The sequence below is a fragment of the Tachypleus tridentatus genome, chromosome 3 (assembly GCF_004210375.1).
Source record: "Tachypleus tridentatus isolate NWPU-2018 chromosome 3, ASM421037v1, whole genome shotgun sequence".
In the NCBI taxonomy this organism is placed as follows: Eukaryota; Metazoa; Arthropoda; class Merostomata; order Xiphosura; family Limulidae; genus Tachypleus; species Tachypleus tridentatus.
Window position 1 is genome coordinate 43971705 of NC_134827.1, and position 19119 is coordinate 43990823.

The following is a 19119-nucleotide window of genomic DNA, read 5'->3' on the forward strand; positions in this document are numbered from 1 at the left end:
CAAAAGAAAAACAATGTATTTTTGACATTCCTAGTTGACTAAGTCGTACTTTACGGATCCAAATGCAAAGCCTAGGATGAAATTTAAGAAAAACATACACATAAATTTCTTTCATATTATAGTAAGATTACAGCTTTACTCTTTATTTTTCGTCAGCAGTTGTAAATAAGTTCATTAGAAAAATCTGATTAAAAATATTACCATTTATTCACTTTAGTCGATTTTGTTTGAATATTTTCGTTTAAGGTTATTATTTGCTGTTTTATTCTATTTAATTATATATAAGATTATAGCTAAAAAAATAAAGCCAAAACTTTACCCTAATGCACACATAGAATTGAACGCAGCAGACACCATAGAAAACGTTGTGACGTTGGCGGGATATCCTCTTGACCTGTGCAACAAAACGATTCGTAAATTAGGTTTAATTTGACAGAAGCAAGGGATAAATGTTCATAAATAAAAAATACCAACTAGTGTTTGTCACACGGTTAACGTTACACCAAGTTATTTTTATCGCAAAAATAAAATTATGTTGTTGTTTTTTATTTTATCATCATATCTTAAAATAATCATCATTTTTAGCTTGTGATTAAAGGTTAACTTACACGGTCTCTACCAGAGCGTTGTTAAAAGCACAAATAGTTTGACCTTCTGCTCCAAAACCCAACATTAACAAGGAGAGAATAATTACCCAAAGTTGTCTGAAAAAAAATACAAACAGCATTGGACAAGCATGTAATTTATAATGCAATCAAATTATTACAAACAGTGCGTTACTTATTTCTAGTATTTTGGAAAGTAAGGCAAAACACTTACGATTCAAAGTGAAGAAAAGGTGCTGGGAGATAAATAAAAACACAGCACACAAGCGAGTGTCGCCACGGGATACGTAACACGGATATTAGGCTGAAAAGATATGAGTATGTAACATGATATGTTAGCATACCAAAATTGATCTTTCAAAATGTGACTAATGCTGTGTGTTTTTAATGGTCGAGATACATTATATATACAAATTGTGTCACTTATTTTAAACTTCATTTGATATAAAAATCAAACATCAAAATATTATTGAATACGTATACAATCATAGATTTAAAATTATTTTGAAATAAACTCACCAATCTGTCACAGACCCAGCCCCATATGGGGGCGCTACAAGCGTACGTAAAGGCTGCAGATACGAATACTATTCCTACGATGGAGGGCTGTAGCTCAAACTGTAAAAATATTTATATATATATTTTTTACATCTAGTTTGTTATAGGTTCCAGTGGATCTAACAATTTAGAATATAATATCGCTACTTTTCCGGTAATTTAACAGTCCGTTCGTTTCCTGCCCTTGTGACATGTTCTACCATTGAACTTTTTTTTTTTTTTTTTTTTTTAATACAAATAGTACTGAGTTCCGTTTATCTAAGTATAATGAATTTATTTTTACAATAAATGTTTGCTGCAATCAAGGTCTAATTTCGTAAATAAAATATTCCACATAAACCCCGAAATTAATGCAGGCCTACTCCCTATTTGGGTTTATGAGATATGTCCAGGGATACTCCTATTAAGGTTTATCAGTTACGCATAGCCCTACTCTTTATTTAGGTTTATCAGATATGTATAGGGCTACTTCCTATTCAGATTTATGATATATGTATTGAGATACTCCATCTTTAGGCTTATCAGATATGTATGGAGCTACTTCCTATTCAGATGTATGAGATATGTATTGAGATACTCCATCTTTAGGCTTATCAGATATGTATGGGGCTACTTCCTATTCAGATGTATGAGATATGTATTGAGATACTCCACCTTTAGGCTTATCAGATATGTATGGGGCTACCTCCTCTTTACTTCCTTCCCGCTTCGCATTGATTGATACAGCTTCAATATCTAAAATTGACCAAAACAAACATTTTCCGAGAAACTTGTAAAGTATGCGACTATCTTTGCCACTGACTGAATGCCACGGGAGTAATTCTCAAAGACGTTAACTAAATTGTGACTACTTAAAAAAATCTAAAATATTAAGTAATATTTATATATTCAAATGTAAATTGACAAGTGAATGTAAGGCAGAAGATATACCTGTCTTAGATGTGGTTCTAATGTGACATCGTTGAAGTAAATAGTAGATATGGCAAACATGCAAATAATCATGTCTAAAGCAAACCCGAAATGTTGAGATAGGTGTAGGATGTCTTTCATCGAGCACCCACTTTCAGTATCTACAGTTGAAAAAAATAGTAAAATTTGAAAACAAGCATCTAAATAAATAAACAATGTTTGTATTTTAGATACAGATAAAAAAACACAGAGAAACCATTAAAAGATGATAATATGCCTCGAAAAGTCACTAACAAATGAGAAGGTATGGTAATGCAGTCGTCAGAAGATAAGATAACGCGTAACAGAAAAAAAAAAACAAAAAACTATTAGAAGATGATATAAGGTCCCCTAGAAAAACCAGTAAGAAACGACGTGACGCTTGTCTCACAGGGAAATGGTTAAAATATGAAATAACGTGTGTCAGAGAAATCTTTAAAAAGACGAGATAGTGCTTAACGGAGAAAATTTTAAAAGACGAGATAGCGTATGGCAGAGAAACCTTAAGGGTTTATATACGACTGAGATATATACCCATAAGTTACGTTTTATCATTCGCTTCTTCAAGAATAGTAAACAAATTTTAAAATGAGTAGTCTTACCTGTATCTGGAAGGAAGAAGTAAACTAATATGGAACCTGTTATCAATGCCACTCCCAAGAAGATGAAAGGTGCTTTGAAGCCTCCAAACTAAACAAACAAAAAGAACACGAAAGTGAATATTTTGAATAAAATTGAACATAATTATTTAGTAGTAAATCACTGATTATAATTAAAAAACAAAACATGTAAGATACAAGTTTATCATTAATTTTCATAAATTAAGATTAGTTTGTGGTTATCGGCGCCATTAACTAAAAAGAAACTGTAATGTTAAAATTCTGCTTAGGAAATTTTGTAACATTCTAAACGTTCATTACTGCCACAACTTCAACACTTAACCTATCAATGCAAGAAACACTAAATATACTATGTAGATCTAAATAGCAAATGTAATAGCTTTGTAAGTAATAACATTTTCAAATATTCAGTCATTAATTTTATTAAATGTCATTGACTTTAAAGTTTAAAATTGTTCACTGATTTTTGAATTGTAATTATATTGTTACATGTTATTTTGTATCACTGACTGAGTGCATAGATTTAGAAACTATTTGGCCAGATATCGTGAGATAGGATATTGGAATAATAAGTATCAGTAACGATTGTTTTTAATACACATAATTATTATGTCTTGGTTTTTTTGTTTATTCAAATTTTCTAGTTTTGTAGTAAACTGCATTTTCTTCCTTAACGTATACTTTAATTAAATTATTCTAATTCTCTTATATAAACTTAACCTACTTTTGGTGTATGTATTAACGAAAAGTACTAAAATTATAATATTTAATAACAAATTCATCGCACTGTTTGTTTGTTTTTGAATTTCGCACAAAGCTACTCGAGGGCTATCTGTGCTAGCCGTCCCTTAATTTAGCAGACTAGAGGGAAGGCAGTTAGTCATCACCCCCCACCGCCAACTCTTGGGCTACTCTTTTACCAACGAATAGTGGGATTGACCGTCACATTATACGCCCCCACGGCTGGGAGGGCGAGCATGTTTAGCACGACGCGGGCGAACCCTCGGATTACGAGTCGCACGCCTCACGCGCTTGGCCATGCCAGGCCTACATCGAACTGCAATGTAGCTTTATGTATGAACAGTAAAACAACGAGAAACATGCACAGTAACAAACATATACTTCTTGAACAGTTCAGGATATATTCCGTCTTCAGCAAGCTATTATAAACAAGGTAAACTATTAGATATAATATTTTCTAAATTTAAGTTCCATCATTTTATAAAGAATAAAAATAAAGAAGGGAGTAGGATACAGTGCAACAATTACAGCAATACTAGGATTGTTTTTAATTATACAGGTTACTTCAAAACAAATTTAACTGCAAATAAGTTGTGTTTTTAAAAAAACAGAACTCTCAAGGAAGCAAAGTTTCATATCAATAGTTATAAAAGTAATGAACTTTAAACTTATGACGCACGGGTTAAATTATAAATGATTTTAAAATCACTTTTCAAGTTTCTAAATCTATTCAGGTTTATAAACCTACTACTAGCTACTTCTATGGTTTGAGGATCGTGTAATGGCACTTACAAACTATATGCAAGTATCAGGCAGATCTGGTAAAGAACCACCAGATCTTCCAAACTCCACAATCAGCTTACATAATAAAAACAACCATTCCATTTTGATTAAAAATTTCAAAGTCATCTCACCTGGATCATCAAATATTGAACTTTTAATTTAAAAAGAGTTCTATGTATTATAAATCAATTTCAAACTCTAAATAATGACAAAATTTCACTGCATTTAAGTTTGTTTTGAATAATTTGTATAATTAAATCGACAACAAACAAATTATAATATAGTTACAGTTGCTGCACTACTCGTAATCCGAGGGTCACGGGTTCGCATCCCCGTCGCGCCAAACATGCTCGCCCTCCCAGCCGTCGGGGCGTTATAATTTGACAGTCAATCTATCTATTCGTTGGTAAAAGAGTAGCCCAAGAGTTGGCGGTGGGTGATGATGACTAGCTGCCTTCCCTCTAGTCTTACACTGCTAAATTAGGAACGGCTAGCACAGATAACCCTCGAGTAGCTTTGTGCGAAATTCAAAAAACAAACAATTTTATATATTTAAAAAAATAATTTCACCCCACTACTCTACATTTTAATTCATTCATATAACGACACCAACGAATGTAACGTATATTCGGTACTCCATTGATTAGCCATGACATTGCACAAATAAGTTTATTTTAATCGTAGTACCATTAGTGAGTAAATATCTGTTAGATTTGAAAGTAAAAACTATATGCGAAATTAGGTCTATGGAAAAGTTATAAAAGAACTAGACTAATTCATTATCGTAACACGGACTGGACTTAAGCCTTATTTTCACCTTAAAAAGAACCGTCTCAGTGAAACAACGTAGACTTTTAGTTTTGACGTCTACGGTTGGCTAGCTTTTGGTGAGTTACTGTAAGTTAATTTTAATACCTGTATATAATGCACATTGACTAAAATACTTTAAATGACACATATCTGATTAACTAATTCCATTGTACTCAGTTGTGGCGTTTCCATATTGTACTCTATTTCACGAATCTTCGAGATTCCTGAACTTTCAGAAATATAATACGAAAGTTAACTCATGTTATATAAAAAAAACTCCCTCTAATAAAGACAATACTAAAGTTTTATAAACTATAAGCTACAACAACATTTCAGCTGTTATATTTAAAGTTATGAATTATTTTACTAGTGCTAATAGCACTTAGCCTATATTTCTATCCTATTTTATTGACTTTGAATTACTGACCTAAGATTTATTCCAGTAAAAGTTTTATTTCTAAATAAATGTAGTTGAAATGCCATTCATCATATTTTTTTTTATAGTAGTAACTACTGTCGAACTGGTGTTAAATAAATTGAGGATATGTAGACCATGTAAGTTTAAAATTTTGGACCGCCACGAAGAAAGGGTATTCCTATCGAATAGGTTTACAGATTTAAAGTTTTATATAATTATATAAGAATTAAACTAAGTCTTTTTGTTTTGGAAGGGTTGTTCATCTGTAAACGTCGCAATAACAGTGTTAAAATAATGTGAAAGTATTGTATATTATCACTTCTCATTATCAGAGATTTTCGATCTAAGTGTAATTAAGATGTAGAGTTTAGGTCAGTGGTTCCCTTGGGGGTGCGAGATCCATACTCCTACAATTTGGATAATATGTCGGATGATGATGAACTAAAGGAAGATCTTACTGAACTGCACACAAATCACGTTCTTGAAATGCAGTTTGAAAGCAAAACTTTGGAACAATATTGGTGTTTGGACATGTTTCCAAGACTTTGTGAAAACGCACTAAATGTGACGACATACTTATGCGAGTTTGGATTTAGTGCTCTTTTGTCAATCAAGACAAAATCACTTGGGTGCACAGGCAGACTTGTGGATTGCTATCTCTATACTTCAAAGTGCCACGCTTTGAAAAACTCGTAAGAAATAAACAGGAACAAAAAAGTAATTAAATTTAAGTTGGCTTATGAACATTTGAACATTTCATATTGAAAGAAATTTCATTTCATACATGGATGAAAATTTATTTTTTTGTAGGCCATGTAGGGTTTATGCAACTTTTAATTTGTTGTAATATTTTTCCTTTTCCAAATTATTAAAAAAATTGTTTTGGCTACCTTCATCTTTATTCTTAAATAAATAATTACTGTGTGGGTGCGAGAACATTTTTAGGGTGGGGCATTAAAAGATTGGGAACCACTGGTTTAAATGAATGTTAGGTTTCAGTCTCATGAGAATTAAAGAAAATTTACCTGGTATAGAACACCTCCAACAGTGGGCGAGAGCATTGTTCCAACACCATAAGCCATTTCCAGTAGAGACTGGAACCAGGAAGATAAATATTTGACAGTTAATAGTCTATAAGAACTACTCATTAACTGGAGTTTTGAGCGATTAAAATAACTGTATTAAGTTGTACCAATAAACAGTTTCATTACCAGTATGAATACCCTTGTTTATAATTGTATACACATATTTTGTATACATGTTTCTATCAAGGTTCTAAAATGATATTAACGACATTTATACATTACATAATGTTTCAGCAACGTTTATAAGTTTATTGATAAACTATGTGACATTATATCACAATAATTCTTTATTGGTCCTACATGTTTCCGGTAAAAATATAATAGTAATATATTGTCCGAATACGTTTTGATACGTACTGTAGACACAGACACAAAATAAGGATTTTTTTTTTCACTTTTTAGTGCCCCGAGTTGAAAGCTTGAAAATATAGTCTTTGAATTGTGATTCAAATTGTTTCTATATTTTGTGACAATCTCTATTCTACCTTTTTAAATTAAAATTGTTTACCAGTCTTGTTTACAATGCATGAATTATTATTATGCCATATGGTCGAAAATTTCTATGCCGTTACATCACGCAAAGACGGATAATAATAATAATAATAATAATAATAGGTATAATAACTTTATACACAACATTTATACTACGGATTTTCACAATGTCACACAAATGATAGGTCAACAGATGGCGCTTCGACGGCAAAAGGTGTTGTATACGATAATATTTATAAATTGCTAATTGTTGAGAAACAAATACATTTTTGGGTTTACATATAGTTTGCTGTTTGGCAAAAGATACGTTAAGGACAGTGTTTATTTTTCATAATACATATATTTTAAGTAGCATGTGTATATACGTAGTAGAGGTCTTTAAACAATATTTATATATACTCTATACTTCTGGGCAAAAGAGACATTTTTGTACAATAACTGTAAAATATTTATGGTTCATCAAAAATATTTTAGGGACAACGTTCTCATAATCGATTTTAGTTTTTCACAAAGTTGGCTAACAAACGCATTTTGCACACTGTTTACACAGTTTATTGTTGGTGAGCAAAATTAGACAAGTTTAACTTGTTATTGAGTGATAAAGACAGGTTTAACAATAACTGTTTAGTGCTATAGAATAAAATAATTATTGACATCATATGGTCCGTCATGGCCAGGTGGTTAGGGCAATCGACTAGTAATCTGAGAGTCGCGGATTTGAATCTCACTCGCACCAAACATGCTCATCCTTTCTGCCATGAGGTCGTTATAAAGTTACGGTCAATCTCACTATTCATTGGTAAGAGGGTAGTCCAAGGGTTGACTGTGGGTGGTGATGACCTTCCCTCTAGTCTCTCACTGCGAAATTATGGACAGCTAGCGATGATACCCCTCGTGTAGCTTTGCCCGAAATTAATAAAACAAAAAAACCAAACAAATTACATCGTATATGTGATGAAACTTTGTAGAATGGACGGCAACTGCCTGTTGTGGAGACACGAATGTAGAGGACGACATTTCGAAAGTCTTCCGCCTTTCGTCTTCAGGTCTCTACACAGGCAGTTGCTGTCCATTCTACAAAGTTTCACCATGAATACTCTGTTTAAACAATCTATGAAAGGACATCGTATATAATTTGCTGTCTTTCCGCCACTAAAACGTGTAATTTCAGTCCATAATAATAATATAAAAATAATAATTGAATGATTGGTTTGTTTTGAATTTCGCGCAAAGCTACACGAGGGCTATCTGCGTAGCCATCCCTAATTTAGCAGTGTAAGACTAGAGGGAAGGTCATTACCACCCACCGTCAATTCTTGGGCTACTCTTTTACCAACGAATAGATAGATTGACTGTCACATTATAACGCCCCGACGGCTAGGAGGGCGAGCATGTTTGGCGCGACGGGATACGAACCCGTGACCCTCGGATTACGAGTCGCACGCCTTACGCGCTAGGCCATGCCAGGCCTCTTATAACAAGGTCAGACCTTAATTCTGTGTCATCAATAAACATAATTTTACAGTTTAAATCTAATTACATAAAATAAAGGACCATAGTGTTGAAGTTTCGTAACATAAAATTTAGAATATTCTAGGTATTCTGGCACTAACTAAATTAAATATTTGAAAATAATATTAAACTCATGCTCGACTGCAGATGCTTTGATGCACGGGAGAGTTTCTGTAAAGAATTAGAACTCGAGGTTTAACTCCTCTAATGAGCAAACCGCAGAGAAACCATTAGTGTGACCTTGCACTAACAATAAACAAATAATACGTACATGTCGTATTTAAGCCATGTATGTTGTGTAAGCCAAATGACACCAAACTTACTGTAGCTTTTCCTTTATTGTCTGCGACCTCATTGGCCATTATTGGATATCCGAAGTTGTATACAACGGACGCTCCAAGACCCGCAACAAATTGAACTGCCAATCCCAAGATGAATAGCGTTGTTCCGGGTGGAGAATTGTCTAGAAACCTACAAAGGATCGCTTATATCTCAGCGATTATCACTTTCATCTCACTGACGACGTTTATTATAAATAATATGTTTAATTGTGTGAATTCTTGTATAAAGAAAATAAAAATGTTACATAAATTAACAAATGTAATAAAATTATAATGTAAAAAGCGTTTAACATCATTTAACATTTTAAAGAATTCTTTTCTCAAGAGAAAGTCTCTTTCGAAATATTTCAAATACCTGAGATTTCGTTACAGATAATTAATAAATGTTTTGAACATAACCGTAGAAATAATCTGTGACTCGAGTTCTTAGTTACAAAAGTAAAACGAAATAAGTCCACAATTATGGTAATTGTTGTTGTCAACTTAAACGGAGAGATTGTTTAAAAGAGGATATTTACAGGTTAACACAAATATAAACTAAATAAGACACTGACAATAGAACTTACCCAAACAAAATACCACATACTCCTGCTGTAAACATACCAGTGTTGATCAGTGACTTTGGTTTTGCCATGGTAACCTGTAAATAATATAGAGAAAGAGAGACTTAACTTGTACATCTGTATCTCAGGACGGTTGGTCTGTAAATAATATAGAGAAAGAGAGACTTAACTTGTACATCTGTATCTCAGGACGGCTGGTCTGTAAATAATATAGAGAAAGAGAGACTTAACTTGTACATCTGTATCTCAGGACGGCTGGTCTGTAAATAATATAGAGAAAGAGAGACTTAACGTGTACATCTGTATCTCAGGACGGCTGGTCTGTAAATAATATAGAGAAAGAAAGACTTAATTTGTACATCTATATCTCAGGACGGCTGGTCTGTAAATAATATAGAGAAAGAGAGACTTAACGTGTACATCTGTATCTCAGGACGGCTGGTCTGTAAATAATATAGAGAAAGAGAGACTTAACTTGTACATCTGTATCTCAGGACGGCTGGTCTGTAAATAATATAGAGAAAGAGAGACTTAACTTGTACATCTGTATCTCAGGACGGCTGGTCTGTAAAATAATATAGAAAAAGAGAGACTTAACGTGTACATCTGTATCTCAGGACGGCTGGTCTGTAAATAATATAGAGAAAGAGAGACTTAACGTGTACATCTGTATCTCAGGACGGCTGGTCTGTAAATAATATAGAGAAAGAGAGACTTAACTTGTACATCTGTATCTCAGGACGGCTGGCCTGTAAATAATATAGAGAAAGAGAGACTTAACTTGTACATCTGTATCTCAGGACGGCTGGTCTGTAAGTAATATAGAGAAAGAGAGACTTAACTTGTACATCTGTATCTCAGGACGGCTGGTCTGTAAATAATATAGAGAAAGAGAGACTTAACTTGTACATCTGTATCTCAGGACGGCTGGCCTGAAAATAATATAGAGAAAGAGAGACTTAACTTGTACATCTGTATCTCAGGACGGCTGGTCTGTAAGTAATATAGAGAAAGAGAGACTTAACGTGTACATCTGTATCTCAGGACGGCTGGTCTGTAAATAATATAGAGAAAGAGAGACTTAACTTGTACATCTGTATCTCAGGACGGCTGGTCTGTAAGTAATATAGAGAAAGAGAGACTTAACTTGTACATCTGTATCTCAGGACGGCTGGTCTGTAAATAATATAGAGAAAGAGAGACTTAACTTGTACATCTGTATCTCAGGACGGCTGGTCTGTAAATAATATAGAGAAAGAGAGACTTAATTTGTACATCTGTATCTCAGGACGGTTGGTCTGTAAATAATATAGAGAAAGAGAGACTTAACTTGTACATCTGTATCTCAGGACGGCTGGTCTGTAAATAATATAGAGAAAGAGAGACTTAACGTGTACATCTGTATCTCAGGACGGCTGGTCTGTAAATAATATAGAGAAAGAGAGACTTAACGTGTACATCTGTATCTCAGGACGACTGGTCTGTAAATAATATAGAGAAAGAGAGACTTAATTTGTACATCTGTATTTCAGGACAACTGGTATGGGTATTAACACCTTTACTAATGAAGCAGAGAACAATGTTTCGACCTTCTTCAGGTTAACTCTATTGTTTTTAATTCATATTCGCTAAATGGTACTTTCTTACAAAGTAGTGACTTCTGTTTAGGCTCCCATAGTGGTTAGTTGGAAATAAAAGTGTATTAATTAGTCGTACCTCGAGCAAAACTGAAATATGTTTAATCCATCAAAATAACAGTTAAAAAGAATTAAAACTATCGTTGAGATAATATTATCCTACGTTTACTTGTCAACATATTATTGGGCTGTATAATTTAATTATTTTGTTCGTCAGTATTTTGTTAAAAATGAATGTGAAACCAACTCGTTATTGGTTTACATATGTGTTAGTAACATGGGTGAGTTGTTTTGTTTGATACATATACTGGACAAGGTAAATTAAGAATCAATCAATTATGGTCCTTTATATTGTCGTAATGGTTTCTATTGTTGAGCACATTCATTTTGATTATTCGGAAAAAAAGAAACCAAAATTCATATCACTAACTTGTAACGATTTATTTATTTCTTTGACAACGTACTACAGAGCAGGATTTTGATAGACTTAACTGCCAATAAAACTTAACAGTCACTTGTCAAAATTCCTCTCGTATTTACGGTACAAACTAAAAAAACTTAAAACGCTAAGTTAACTAACCCAGTCACTAAATAAGTAATTCAAAGATTAAATAACTGGCATATGTTTTTTATATTATTAAAATTTGTTTATCCAATCTAGAAAATTTGAGTGTTCGTGTCAAATCTAGCAATTATGGAAATTTACAGACATCACAGATTATTATTACATTATGACATAGGCTCCTTTAGCAAACATTACAAAATCAAAATTTAAACATTAAAAATATAGCATACAATACTGACACTTCTAATATTAAACATACATAATTAGTTACAAAGTTACTATTTACAAAATAATATGAATTAACGTTACCACCAATAAATCATTAATCAAATATGTTAAATGAACAAAATTATGATTAACAACTTAAAACCTTATTTGCTATCTTATATGCTTTTTAAAAATGTCTGTTTATAAAATAAGTTAATTACTTGCTTCTAGTACAAGATGGGACAACCCAGTGCATTTTATTTTCATTTATTGTCCTGTTAGTGATCGAAGGAATACACTGATGGTCTCACCATTGGTGACACTTGGAAGAGGTCTTAACAGGATCACCGGTCTCTTCAACAGTTTGATTTGACATTGGAAAATTCTTTTCTAGACCTATTTTGACTGTAATATTCAGCATGATCACTTATTTCTGATAAACTAAAGTAATCAGTTGACCATTCTCTCAGTACGTACAAAGATTGTAATGGTGGATGACTTCTGGCTTGGGCTGCCTGATCTTTTGGATTCTACAAATTCTATCTCTAATTGTTTTACCATAGGATATGGCTCTTCCTCACCTACTTAACATCAAAGTTCGTCGTCCTTTGTAGCACATATCGTAGTGTCATCAGTTATGTCTTTTTATTTTATCATTGATTCATTTTTGAGAAGAATAATGTCCTCTGTTGAGATATTTTCCCCAGTATATGAGTGGAAAATGTCCAATGTCACATTAAATTATCTACCAAACACTAGAGATATCAGTGAGTTGCTTGTAGCATCATGTTTTGTTGTTCAATAACTCATGAGTAAGAGTGAAATGTCTCAATTTAGTATCCTTAGTACGTTCATCCTCATAACTGATTCACAAGTATACAGATCTGTCCCTTCACTATTCCATCAGGAGATTGAAGAAAAGCTGCTGTCCTGTTATTTTTCATCCAAAGAACTTAACACATCGTCACAAACAAATGTGGTATAAAACTCCATCCTTGACCTGAGTGAAGTTTTGTAGGCAACACAAATAATAAAACAATAATTGACGGGTTGGCTTTCTAGCATTTCTTAGGAACAGCATATATTTCTGGCCATTTGGTGAAATAATACACCACAACCATAACGTATTTATTCTTAGTGTTATTCTGAGGGAGAGGACCAAGCATGTGAAAATTAACTGTTTGAAGTGGGGTTTTAACATAATATTGATGTAGTTGATCATGCTATTTCTTAACTGTTTGAAGTGGGGTTCCAACATAATACTGATGTAGTTGATCATGCTATTTCTTAACTGTTTGAAGTGGGGTTTCAACATAATACTGGTGTAGTTGATCATGCTATTTCTTAACTGTTTGAAGTGGGGTTCCAACATAATACTGATGTAGTTGATCATGCTATTTCTTAACTGTTTGAAGTGGGGTTCCAACATAATATTGATGTAGTTGATCATGCTATTTCTTAACTGTTTGAAGTGGGGTTCCAACATAATACTGATGTAGTTGATCATGCTATTTCTTAACTGTTTGAAGTGGGGTTCCAACATAATACTGATGTAGTTGATCATGCTATTTCTTAACTGTTTGAAGTGGGGTTCCAACATAATACTGATGTAGTTGATCATGCTATTTCTTAACTGTTTGAAGTGGGGTTCCAACATAATACTGATGTAGTTGATCATGCTATTTCTTAACTGTTTGAAGTGGGGTTCTAACATAATATTGATGTAGTTGATCATGCTATTTCTTAACTGTTTGAAGTGGGGTTCCAACATAATACTGATGTAGTTGATCATGCTATTTCTTAACTGTTTGAAGTGGGGTTCCAACATAATACTGATGTAGTTGATCATGCTATTTCTTAACTGTTTGAAGTGGGGTTCCAACATAATACTGATGTAGTTGATCATGCTATTTCTTAACTGTTTGAAGTGGGGTTCTAAACATAATATTGATGTAGTTGATCATGCTATTTCTTAACTGTTTGAAGTGGGGTTCCAACATAATACTGATGTAGTTGATCATGCTATTTCTTAACTGTTTGAAGTGGGGTTCCAACATAATACTGATGTAGTTGATCATGCTATTTCTTAACTGTTTGAAGTGGGGTTCTAACATAATATTGATGTAGTTGATCATGCTATTTCTTAACTGTTTGAAGTGGGGTTCCAACATAATACTGATGTAGTTGATCATGCTATTTCTTAACTGTTTGAAGTGGGGTTCCAACATAATATTGATGTAGTTGATCATGCTATTTCTTAACTGTTTGAAGTGGGGTTCCAACATAATACCGATGTAGTTGATCATGCTATTTCTTAACTGTTTGAAGTGGGGTTCCAACATAATACCAATGTAGTTGATCATGCTATTTCTTAACTGTTTGAAGTGGGGTTCCAACATAATACTGATGTAGTTGATCATGCTATTTCTTAACTGTTTGAAGTGGGGTTCCAACATAATACTGATGTAGTTGATCATGCTATTTCTTAACTGTTTGCAGTGGGGTTCCAACGTAATACTGATGTAGTTGATCATGCTATTTCTTAACTGTTTGAAGTGGGGTTCCAACATAATACTGACGTAGTTGATCATGCTATTTCTTAACTGTTTGAAGTGGGGTTCCAACATAATACTGGTGTAGTTGATCATGCTATTTCTTAACTGTTTGAAGTGGGGTTCCAACATAATACTGATGTAGTTGATCATGCTATTTCTTAACTGTTTGAAGTGGGGTTCCAACATAATATTGATGTAGTTGATCATGCTATTTCTTAACTGTTTGAAGTGGGGTTCCAACATAATACTGATGTAGTTGATCATGCTATTTCTTAACTGTTTGAAGTGGGGTTCCAACATAATACTGATGTAGTTTATCATGCTATTTCTTAACTGTTTGAAGTGGGGTTCCAACATAATACTGATGTAGTTGATCATGCTATTTCTTAACTGTTTGAAGTGGGGTTCCAACATAATACTGATGTAGTTGATCATGCTATTTCTTAACTGTTTGAAGTGGGGTTCCAACATAATACTGATGTAGTTGATCATGCTATTTCTTAACTGTTTGAAGTGGGGTTCCAACATGATACTGATGTAGCTGATCATGCTATTTCTTAACTGTTTGAAGTGGGGTTCCAACATAATACTGATGTAGTTGATCATGCTATTTCTTAACTGTTTGAAGTGGGGTTCCAACATAATACTGATGTAGTTGATCATGCTATTTCTTAACTGTTTGAAGTGGGGTTCTAACATAATACTGATGTAGTTGATCATGCTATTTCTTAACTGTTTGAAGTGGGGTTCCAACATAATACTGATGTAGTTGATCATGCTATTTCTTAACTGTTTGAAGTGGGGTTCCAACATAATACTGATGTAGTTGATCATGCTATTTCCTTTATCTACCCTTTCTTCACAGAGTACTTCAATCGATTTAAATACATTTTCTGGATATTTTAAAACAAACTAAAAACATTCTCTTACTCTCTGTAGTATCTTACGAGCACCTAAGTGTTCAACTGTTGGAAAGTTCTGAAGATGATAAAGTAGTGCTGGGTGTACCACTTATAGTCGTTACATCTAGTGGCATTGAAAAAAGCAAACCTTTTCACAAACAAAACAAGTCCTACTGTACCCACTATATGCTTGTCTTTGTGCTGTATGGAATGACTGTTTGTCACAAGGGTCATTCTGTACTAGTCTTGATCCATTGAATAATTTGTGTCATACAAGTATTTATTACCTGATTATATTTTTCAGTTTAGTGTTAGACAATATTATGTCTTTATTAACACTTATAGATGACCCATCTTGTGCTCTACTCTTCACCAACTCTGATTGGTCTTCACTATTTCTAGTTCTTCATTATCACTTATAGATGACCTATCTTGTATTTTACTTTCTTTTATTTCTGGTTGGTCTTCAATATCTCTAGTTCTTCATCATCATTATAGATGACCTATCTTGTGCTCTACTCTTTTTTATTTCTGGTTGGTCTTCATTATATCTAGTTCTTCATCATCACTTATAGATGACCTATCTTGTGCTCTACTCTTTTTTATTTCTGGTTGGTCTTCACTATATCTAGTTCTTCATCATCATTTATAGATGACCTATCTTGTGCTCTACTCTATTTTGTTTCTGGTTGGTTTTCATCATCACTTATAGATGACCCATCTTGTGTTTTACTCTTTTATTTTTTATTGTTTTTTTACTCTTTCTAGTTCTTTATTATCACTTATAGATGACCCATCTTGTGCTCTACTATTTTCTTATTTCTGGTTGGTCTTCACTATTTCTAGTTCTTCATCATCACTTATAGATGACCTATCTTGTGCTCTACTCTTTTTTATTTCTGGTTGGTCTTCACTATATCTAGTTCTTCATCATCACCTATAGATGACCCACCTTGTGCTCTACTCTTTTTATTTCTGGTTGGTCTTCACTATATCTAGTTCTTCATCATCACTTATAGATGACCTATCTTGTGCTCTACTCGTTATTATTTCTGGTTGGTCTTCACTATATCTAGTTCTTCATCATCACTTATAGATGACCTATCTTGTGCTATACTCTTTTTTATTTGTGGTTGGTCTTCACTATATCTAGTTCTTCATCATCACTTATAGATGACCTATCTTGTGCTCTACTCTTTTTTATTTCTGGTTGGTCTTCACTATATCTAGTTCTTCATCATCACTTATAGATGACCTATCTTGTGCTCTACTCTATTTTATTTCTGGTTGGTCTTCATCATCACTTATAGATGACCCATCTTGTGCTTTACTCTGTTTTATTTCTGGTTGGTATTCACTAGACCTAGCTCTTTATCATCAATTATAGATGACCCATCTTGTGCTCTACTATTTTTTTTATTTATGGTTGGTCTTCACTATTTCTAGTTCTTCATCATCACTTATAGATGACCCATCTTGTGTTTTACTCTGTTTTATTTTTGATTGTTTTTTTACTATTTCTAGTTCTTCATCATCACTTATAGATGACCTATCTTGTGCTGTACTCTTTTTTTATTTCTGGTTGGTCTTCACTATATCTAGTTCTTCATCATCACTTATAGATGACCTATCTTGTGCTCTACTCTTTTTTATTTCTGGTTGGTCTTCACTATATCTAGTTCTTCATCATCACTTATAGCTGACCTATCTTGCGCTCTACTCTTTTTTATTTCTGGTTGATCTGCACTATATCTAGTTCTTCATCATCACTTATAGATGACCTAACTTGTGCTCTACTCTTTTTTATTTCTGGTTGGTCTTCACTATATCTAGTTCTTCATCATCACTTATAGATGACCTATCTTGTGCTCAACTCTTTTTTATTTCTGGTTGGTCTTCACTATATCTAGTTCTTAATCATCACTTATAGATGACCTGTCTTGTGCTGTACTCTTTTTTTATTTCTGGTTGGTCTTCACTATATCTAGTTCTTCATCATCACTTATAGATGACCTATCTTGTGCTCTACTCTTTTTTTATTTCTGGTTGGTCTTCACTATATCTAGTTCTTCATCATCACTTATAGCTGACCTATCTTGCGCTCTACTCTTTTTTATTTCTGGTTGGTCTTCACTATATCTAGTTCTTCATCATCACTTATAGATGACCTATCTTGTGCTCTACTCTTTTTTATTTCTGGTTGGTCTTCACTATATCTAGTTCTTCATCATCACTTATAGATGACCTATCTTGTGCTCTACTCTTTTTATTTCTGGTTGGTCTTCACTATATCTAGTTCTTCATCATCACTTATAGCTGACCTATCTTGCGCTCTACTCTTTTTTATTTCTGGTTGGTCTTCACTATATCTAGTTCTTCATCATCACTTATAGATGACCTATCTTGCGCTCTACTCTGTTTTATTGCTGGTTGGTCTTCACTAGACCTAGCTCTTTATCATCACTTATAGATGACCCACACAGAAACTTTGTGTAGCTTTGTGCTTAATTTCAAACAAACCAGAGTGTCTTCACTATCTTATTTTTATCTTAATCTAATGCTATGTTAGACTTTTGTAAAAACACATTTGTTTCAACTTACGAGTTTTGGTACAAGAGGCGAGCTGATAAAAATGACGAAGGAGATAGTGCCAATAATAGCTCCGTACTGGGTGGCGGACAGGCCTCGTTTTTCACCCTATTCCAGATTAAAATACGATTTATTTTGAAGAGAAACCCACTTCATTCTTATCACGAATTTCATAGTAGGTTTCATATAATGCCCATTAAGAACTCAGTTTTAGTAATTGATTACCCATTAAATAACTAAAATAATTTAAGAAATGTGAGTTTGCCTGATGTACAAAGAATCAGAACTCATCAGATTAATGTGGTTACAAACTACACAGTTGTAGACGGAACATTATAAAAATCATTTGTAGGACAATATATGTTAGAAGAAACAACTTAGATATCGGAGAACGACACTAGATAGTAACGATATCTATATCAGTCATTCAAAGCACAATAATTCTTAGTAGACACTTGCTAGTAACATTAACATGGTATCATTTTCTAATATTTTGACATGAGGGACGATTGGAGGCCATATTTATCTTGATTAAAGTGGCAATAATATATCTCAAAGAATGGTGTCCAGATGGGACTGTTAAGACGTTTTACACTCTAATAGTCAATGCTTGCTTGTGTTTATTTGAAACAACGAAATCAAGTTTCAAAGTAAACGAAATAAATAGAAAAGGAAAACTTTACCTCAGTGGGGAAGAAAGGTGCCAACACAGCTGAGTACAAGGCCATTGAAAAGTAACAATAAGCGAGTACAAGTACAAACACAATCTGTCTTCTGCTCAGTTTCTGTGTAGTGGGTAAATCTTCAGCAGTTTTGTTATAGGAAAAGGAAATTCTTGAATCAGCAGAGCTTAAGAATCGATCTCTGTTTCCAGGAGAAGCCAACAGAGGGCCATGATCGACGGTGTCCAATGGAGGTTGACTTTGGTTTGTAAACATTTTTAGAACTGCTCTTCGTAACAGCGTCTAGTAGACACAGAATACTGTAATAGCAACAAGATTATCAGAAAGAACATTATATGTTGTTTTAAAATAAATAAATACACTTTTCGTAGGTAAAGAGTAGTCCAAGAGTTGGCGGTGTGTGGTATTGGTTACCTGCCTTCCCTCTACCTATCACTTGAAGACGGCTAGCGGTGATAGCCCAGCAGTAATTTTATGCGAAATTCAATAGAGAAAGAATATTCTT

General features: G+C 33.5%; 1 protein-coding gene and 1 long non-coding RNA gene across 2 annotated transcripts; both read right to left on the reverse strand.

The window, feature by feature from the left end:
• Window positions 1-317: 317 nt before the first annotated feature.
• LOC143246060 (uncharacterized) lies at window positions 318-858 on the reverse strand. The gene is made up of 3 exons (XR_013025759.1): window positions 820-858; window positions 609-704; window positions 318-394 (listed from the first exon to the last, which is right to left on the reverse strand). It is a non-coding gene; the product is annotated as an uncharacterized LOC143246060 (long non-coding RNA).
• Window positions 859-1779: 921 nt separating this feature from the next.
• Window positions 1780-18869, reverse strand: LOC143245828 (MFS-type transporter SLC18B1-like). The gene is made up of 7 exons (XM_076492084.1): window positions 18615-18869; window positions 17944-18039; window positions 9480-9553; window positions 8896-9043; window positions 6509-6577; window positions 2714-2801; window positions 1780-1898 (listed from the first exon to the last, which is right to left on the reverse strand). Exons 1-7 carry the CDS (start codon window positions 18867-18869, stop codon window positions 1780-1782), a joined length of 849 nt encoding a protein of 282 aa, XP_076348199.1.
• Window positions 18870-19119: the final 250 nt, after the last annotated feature.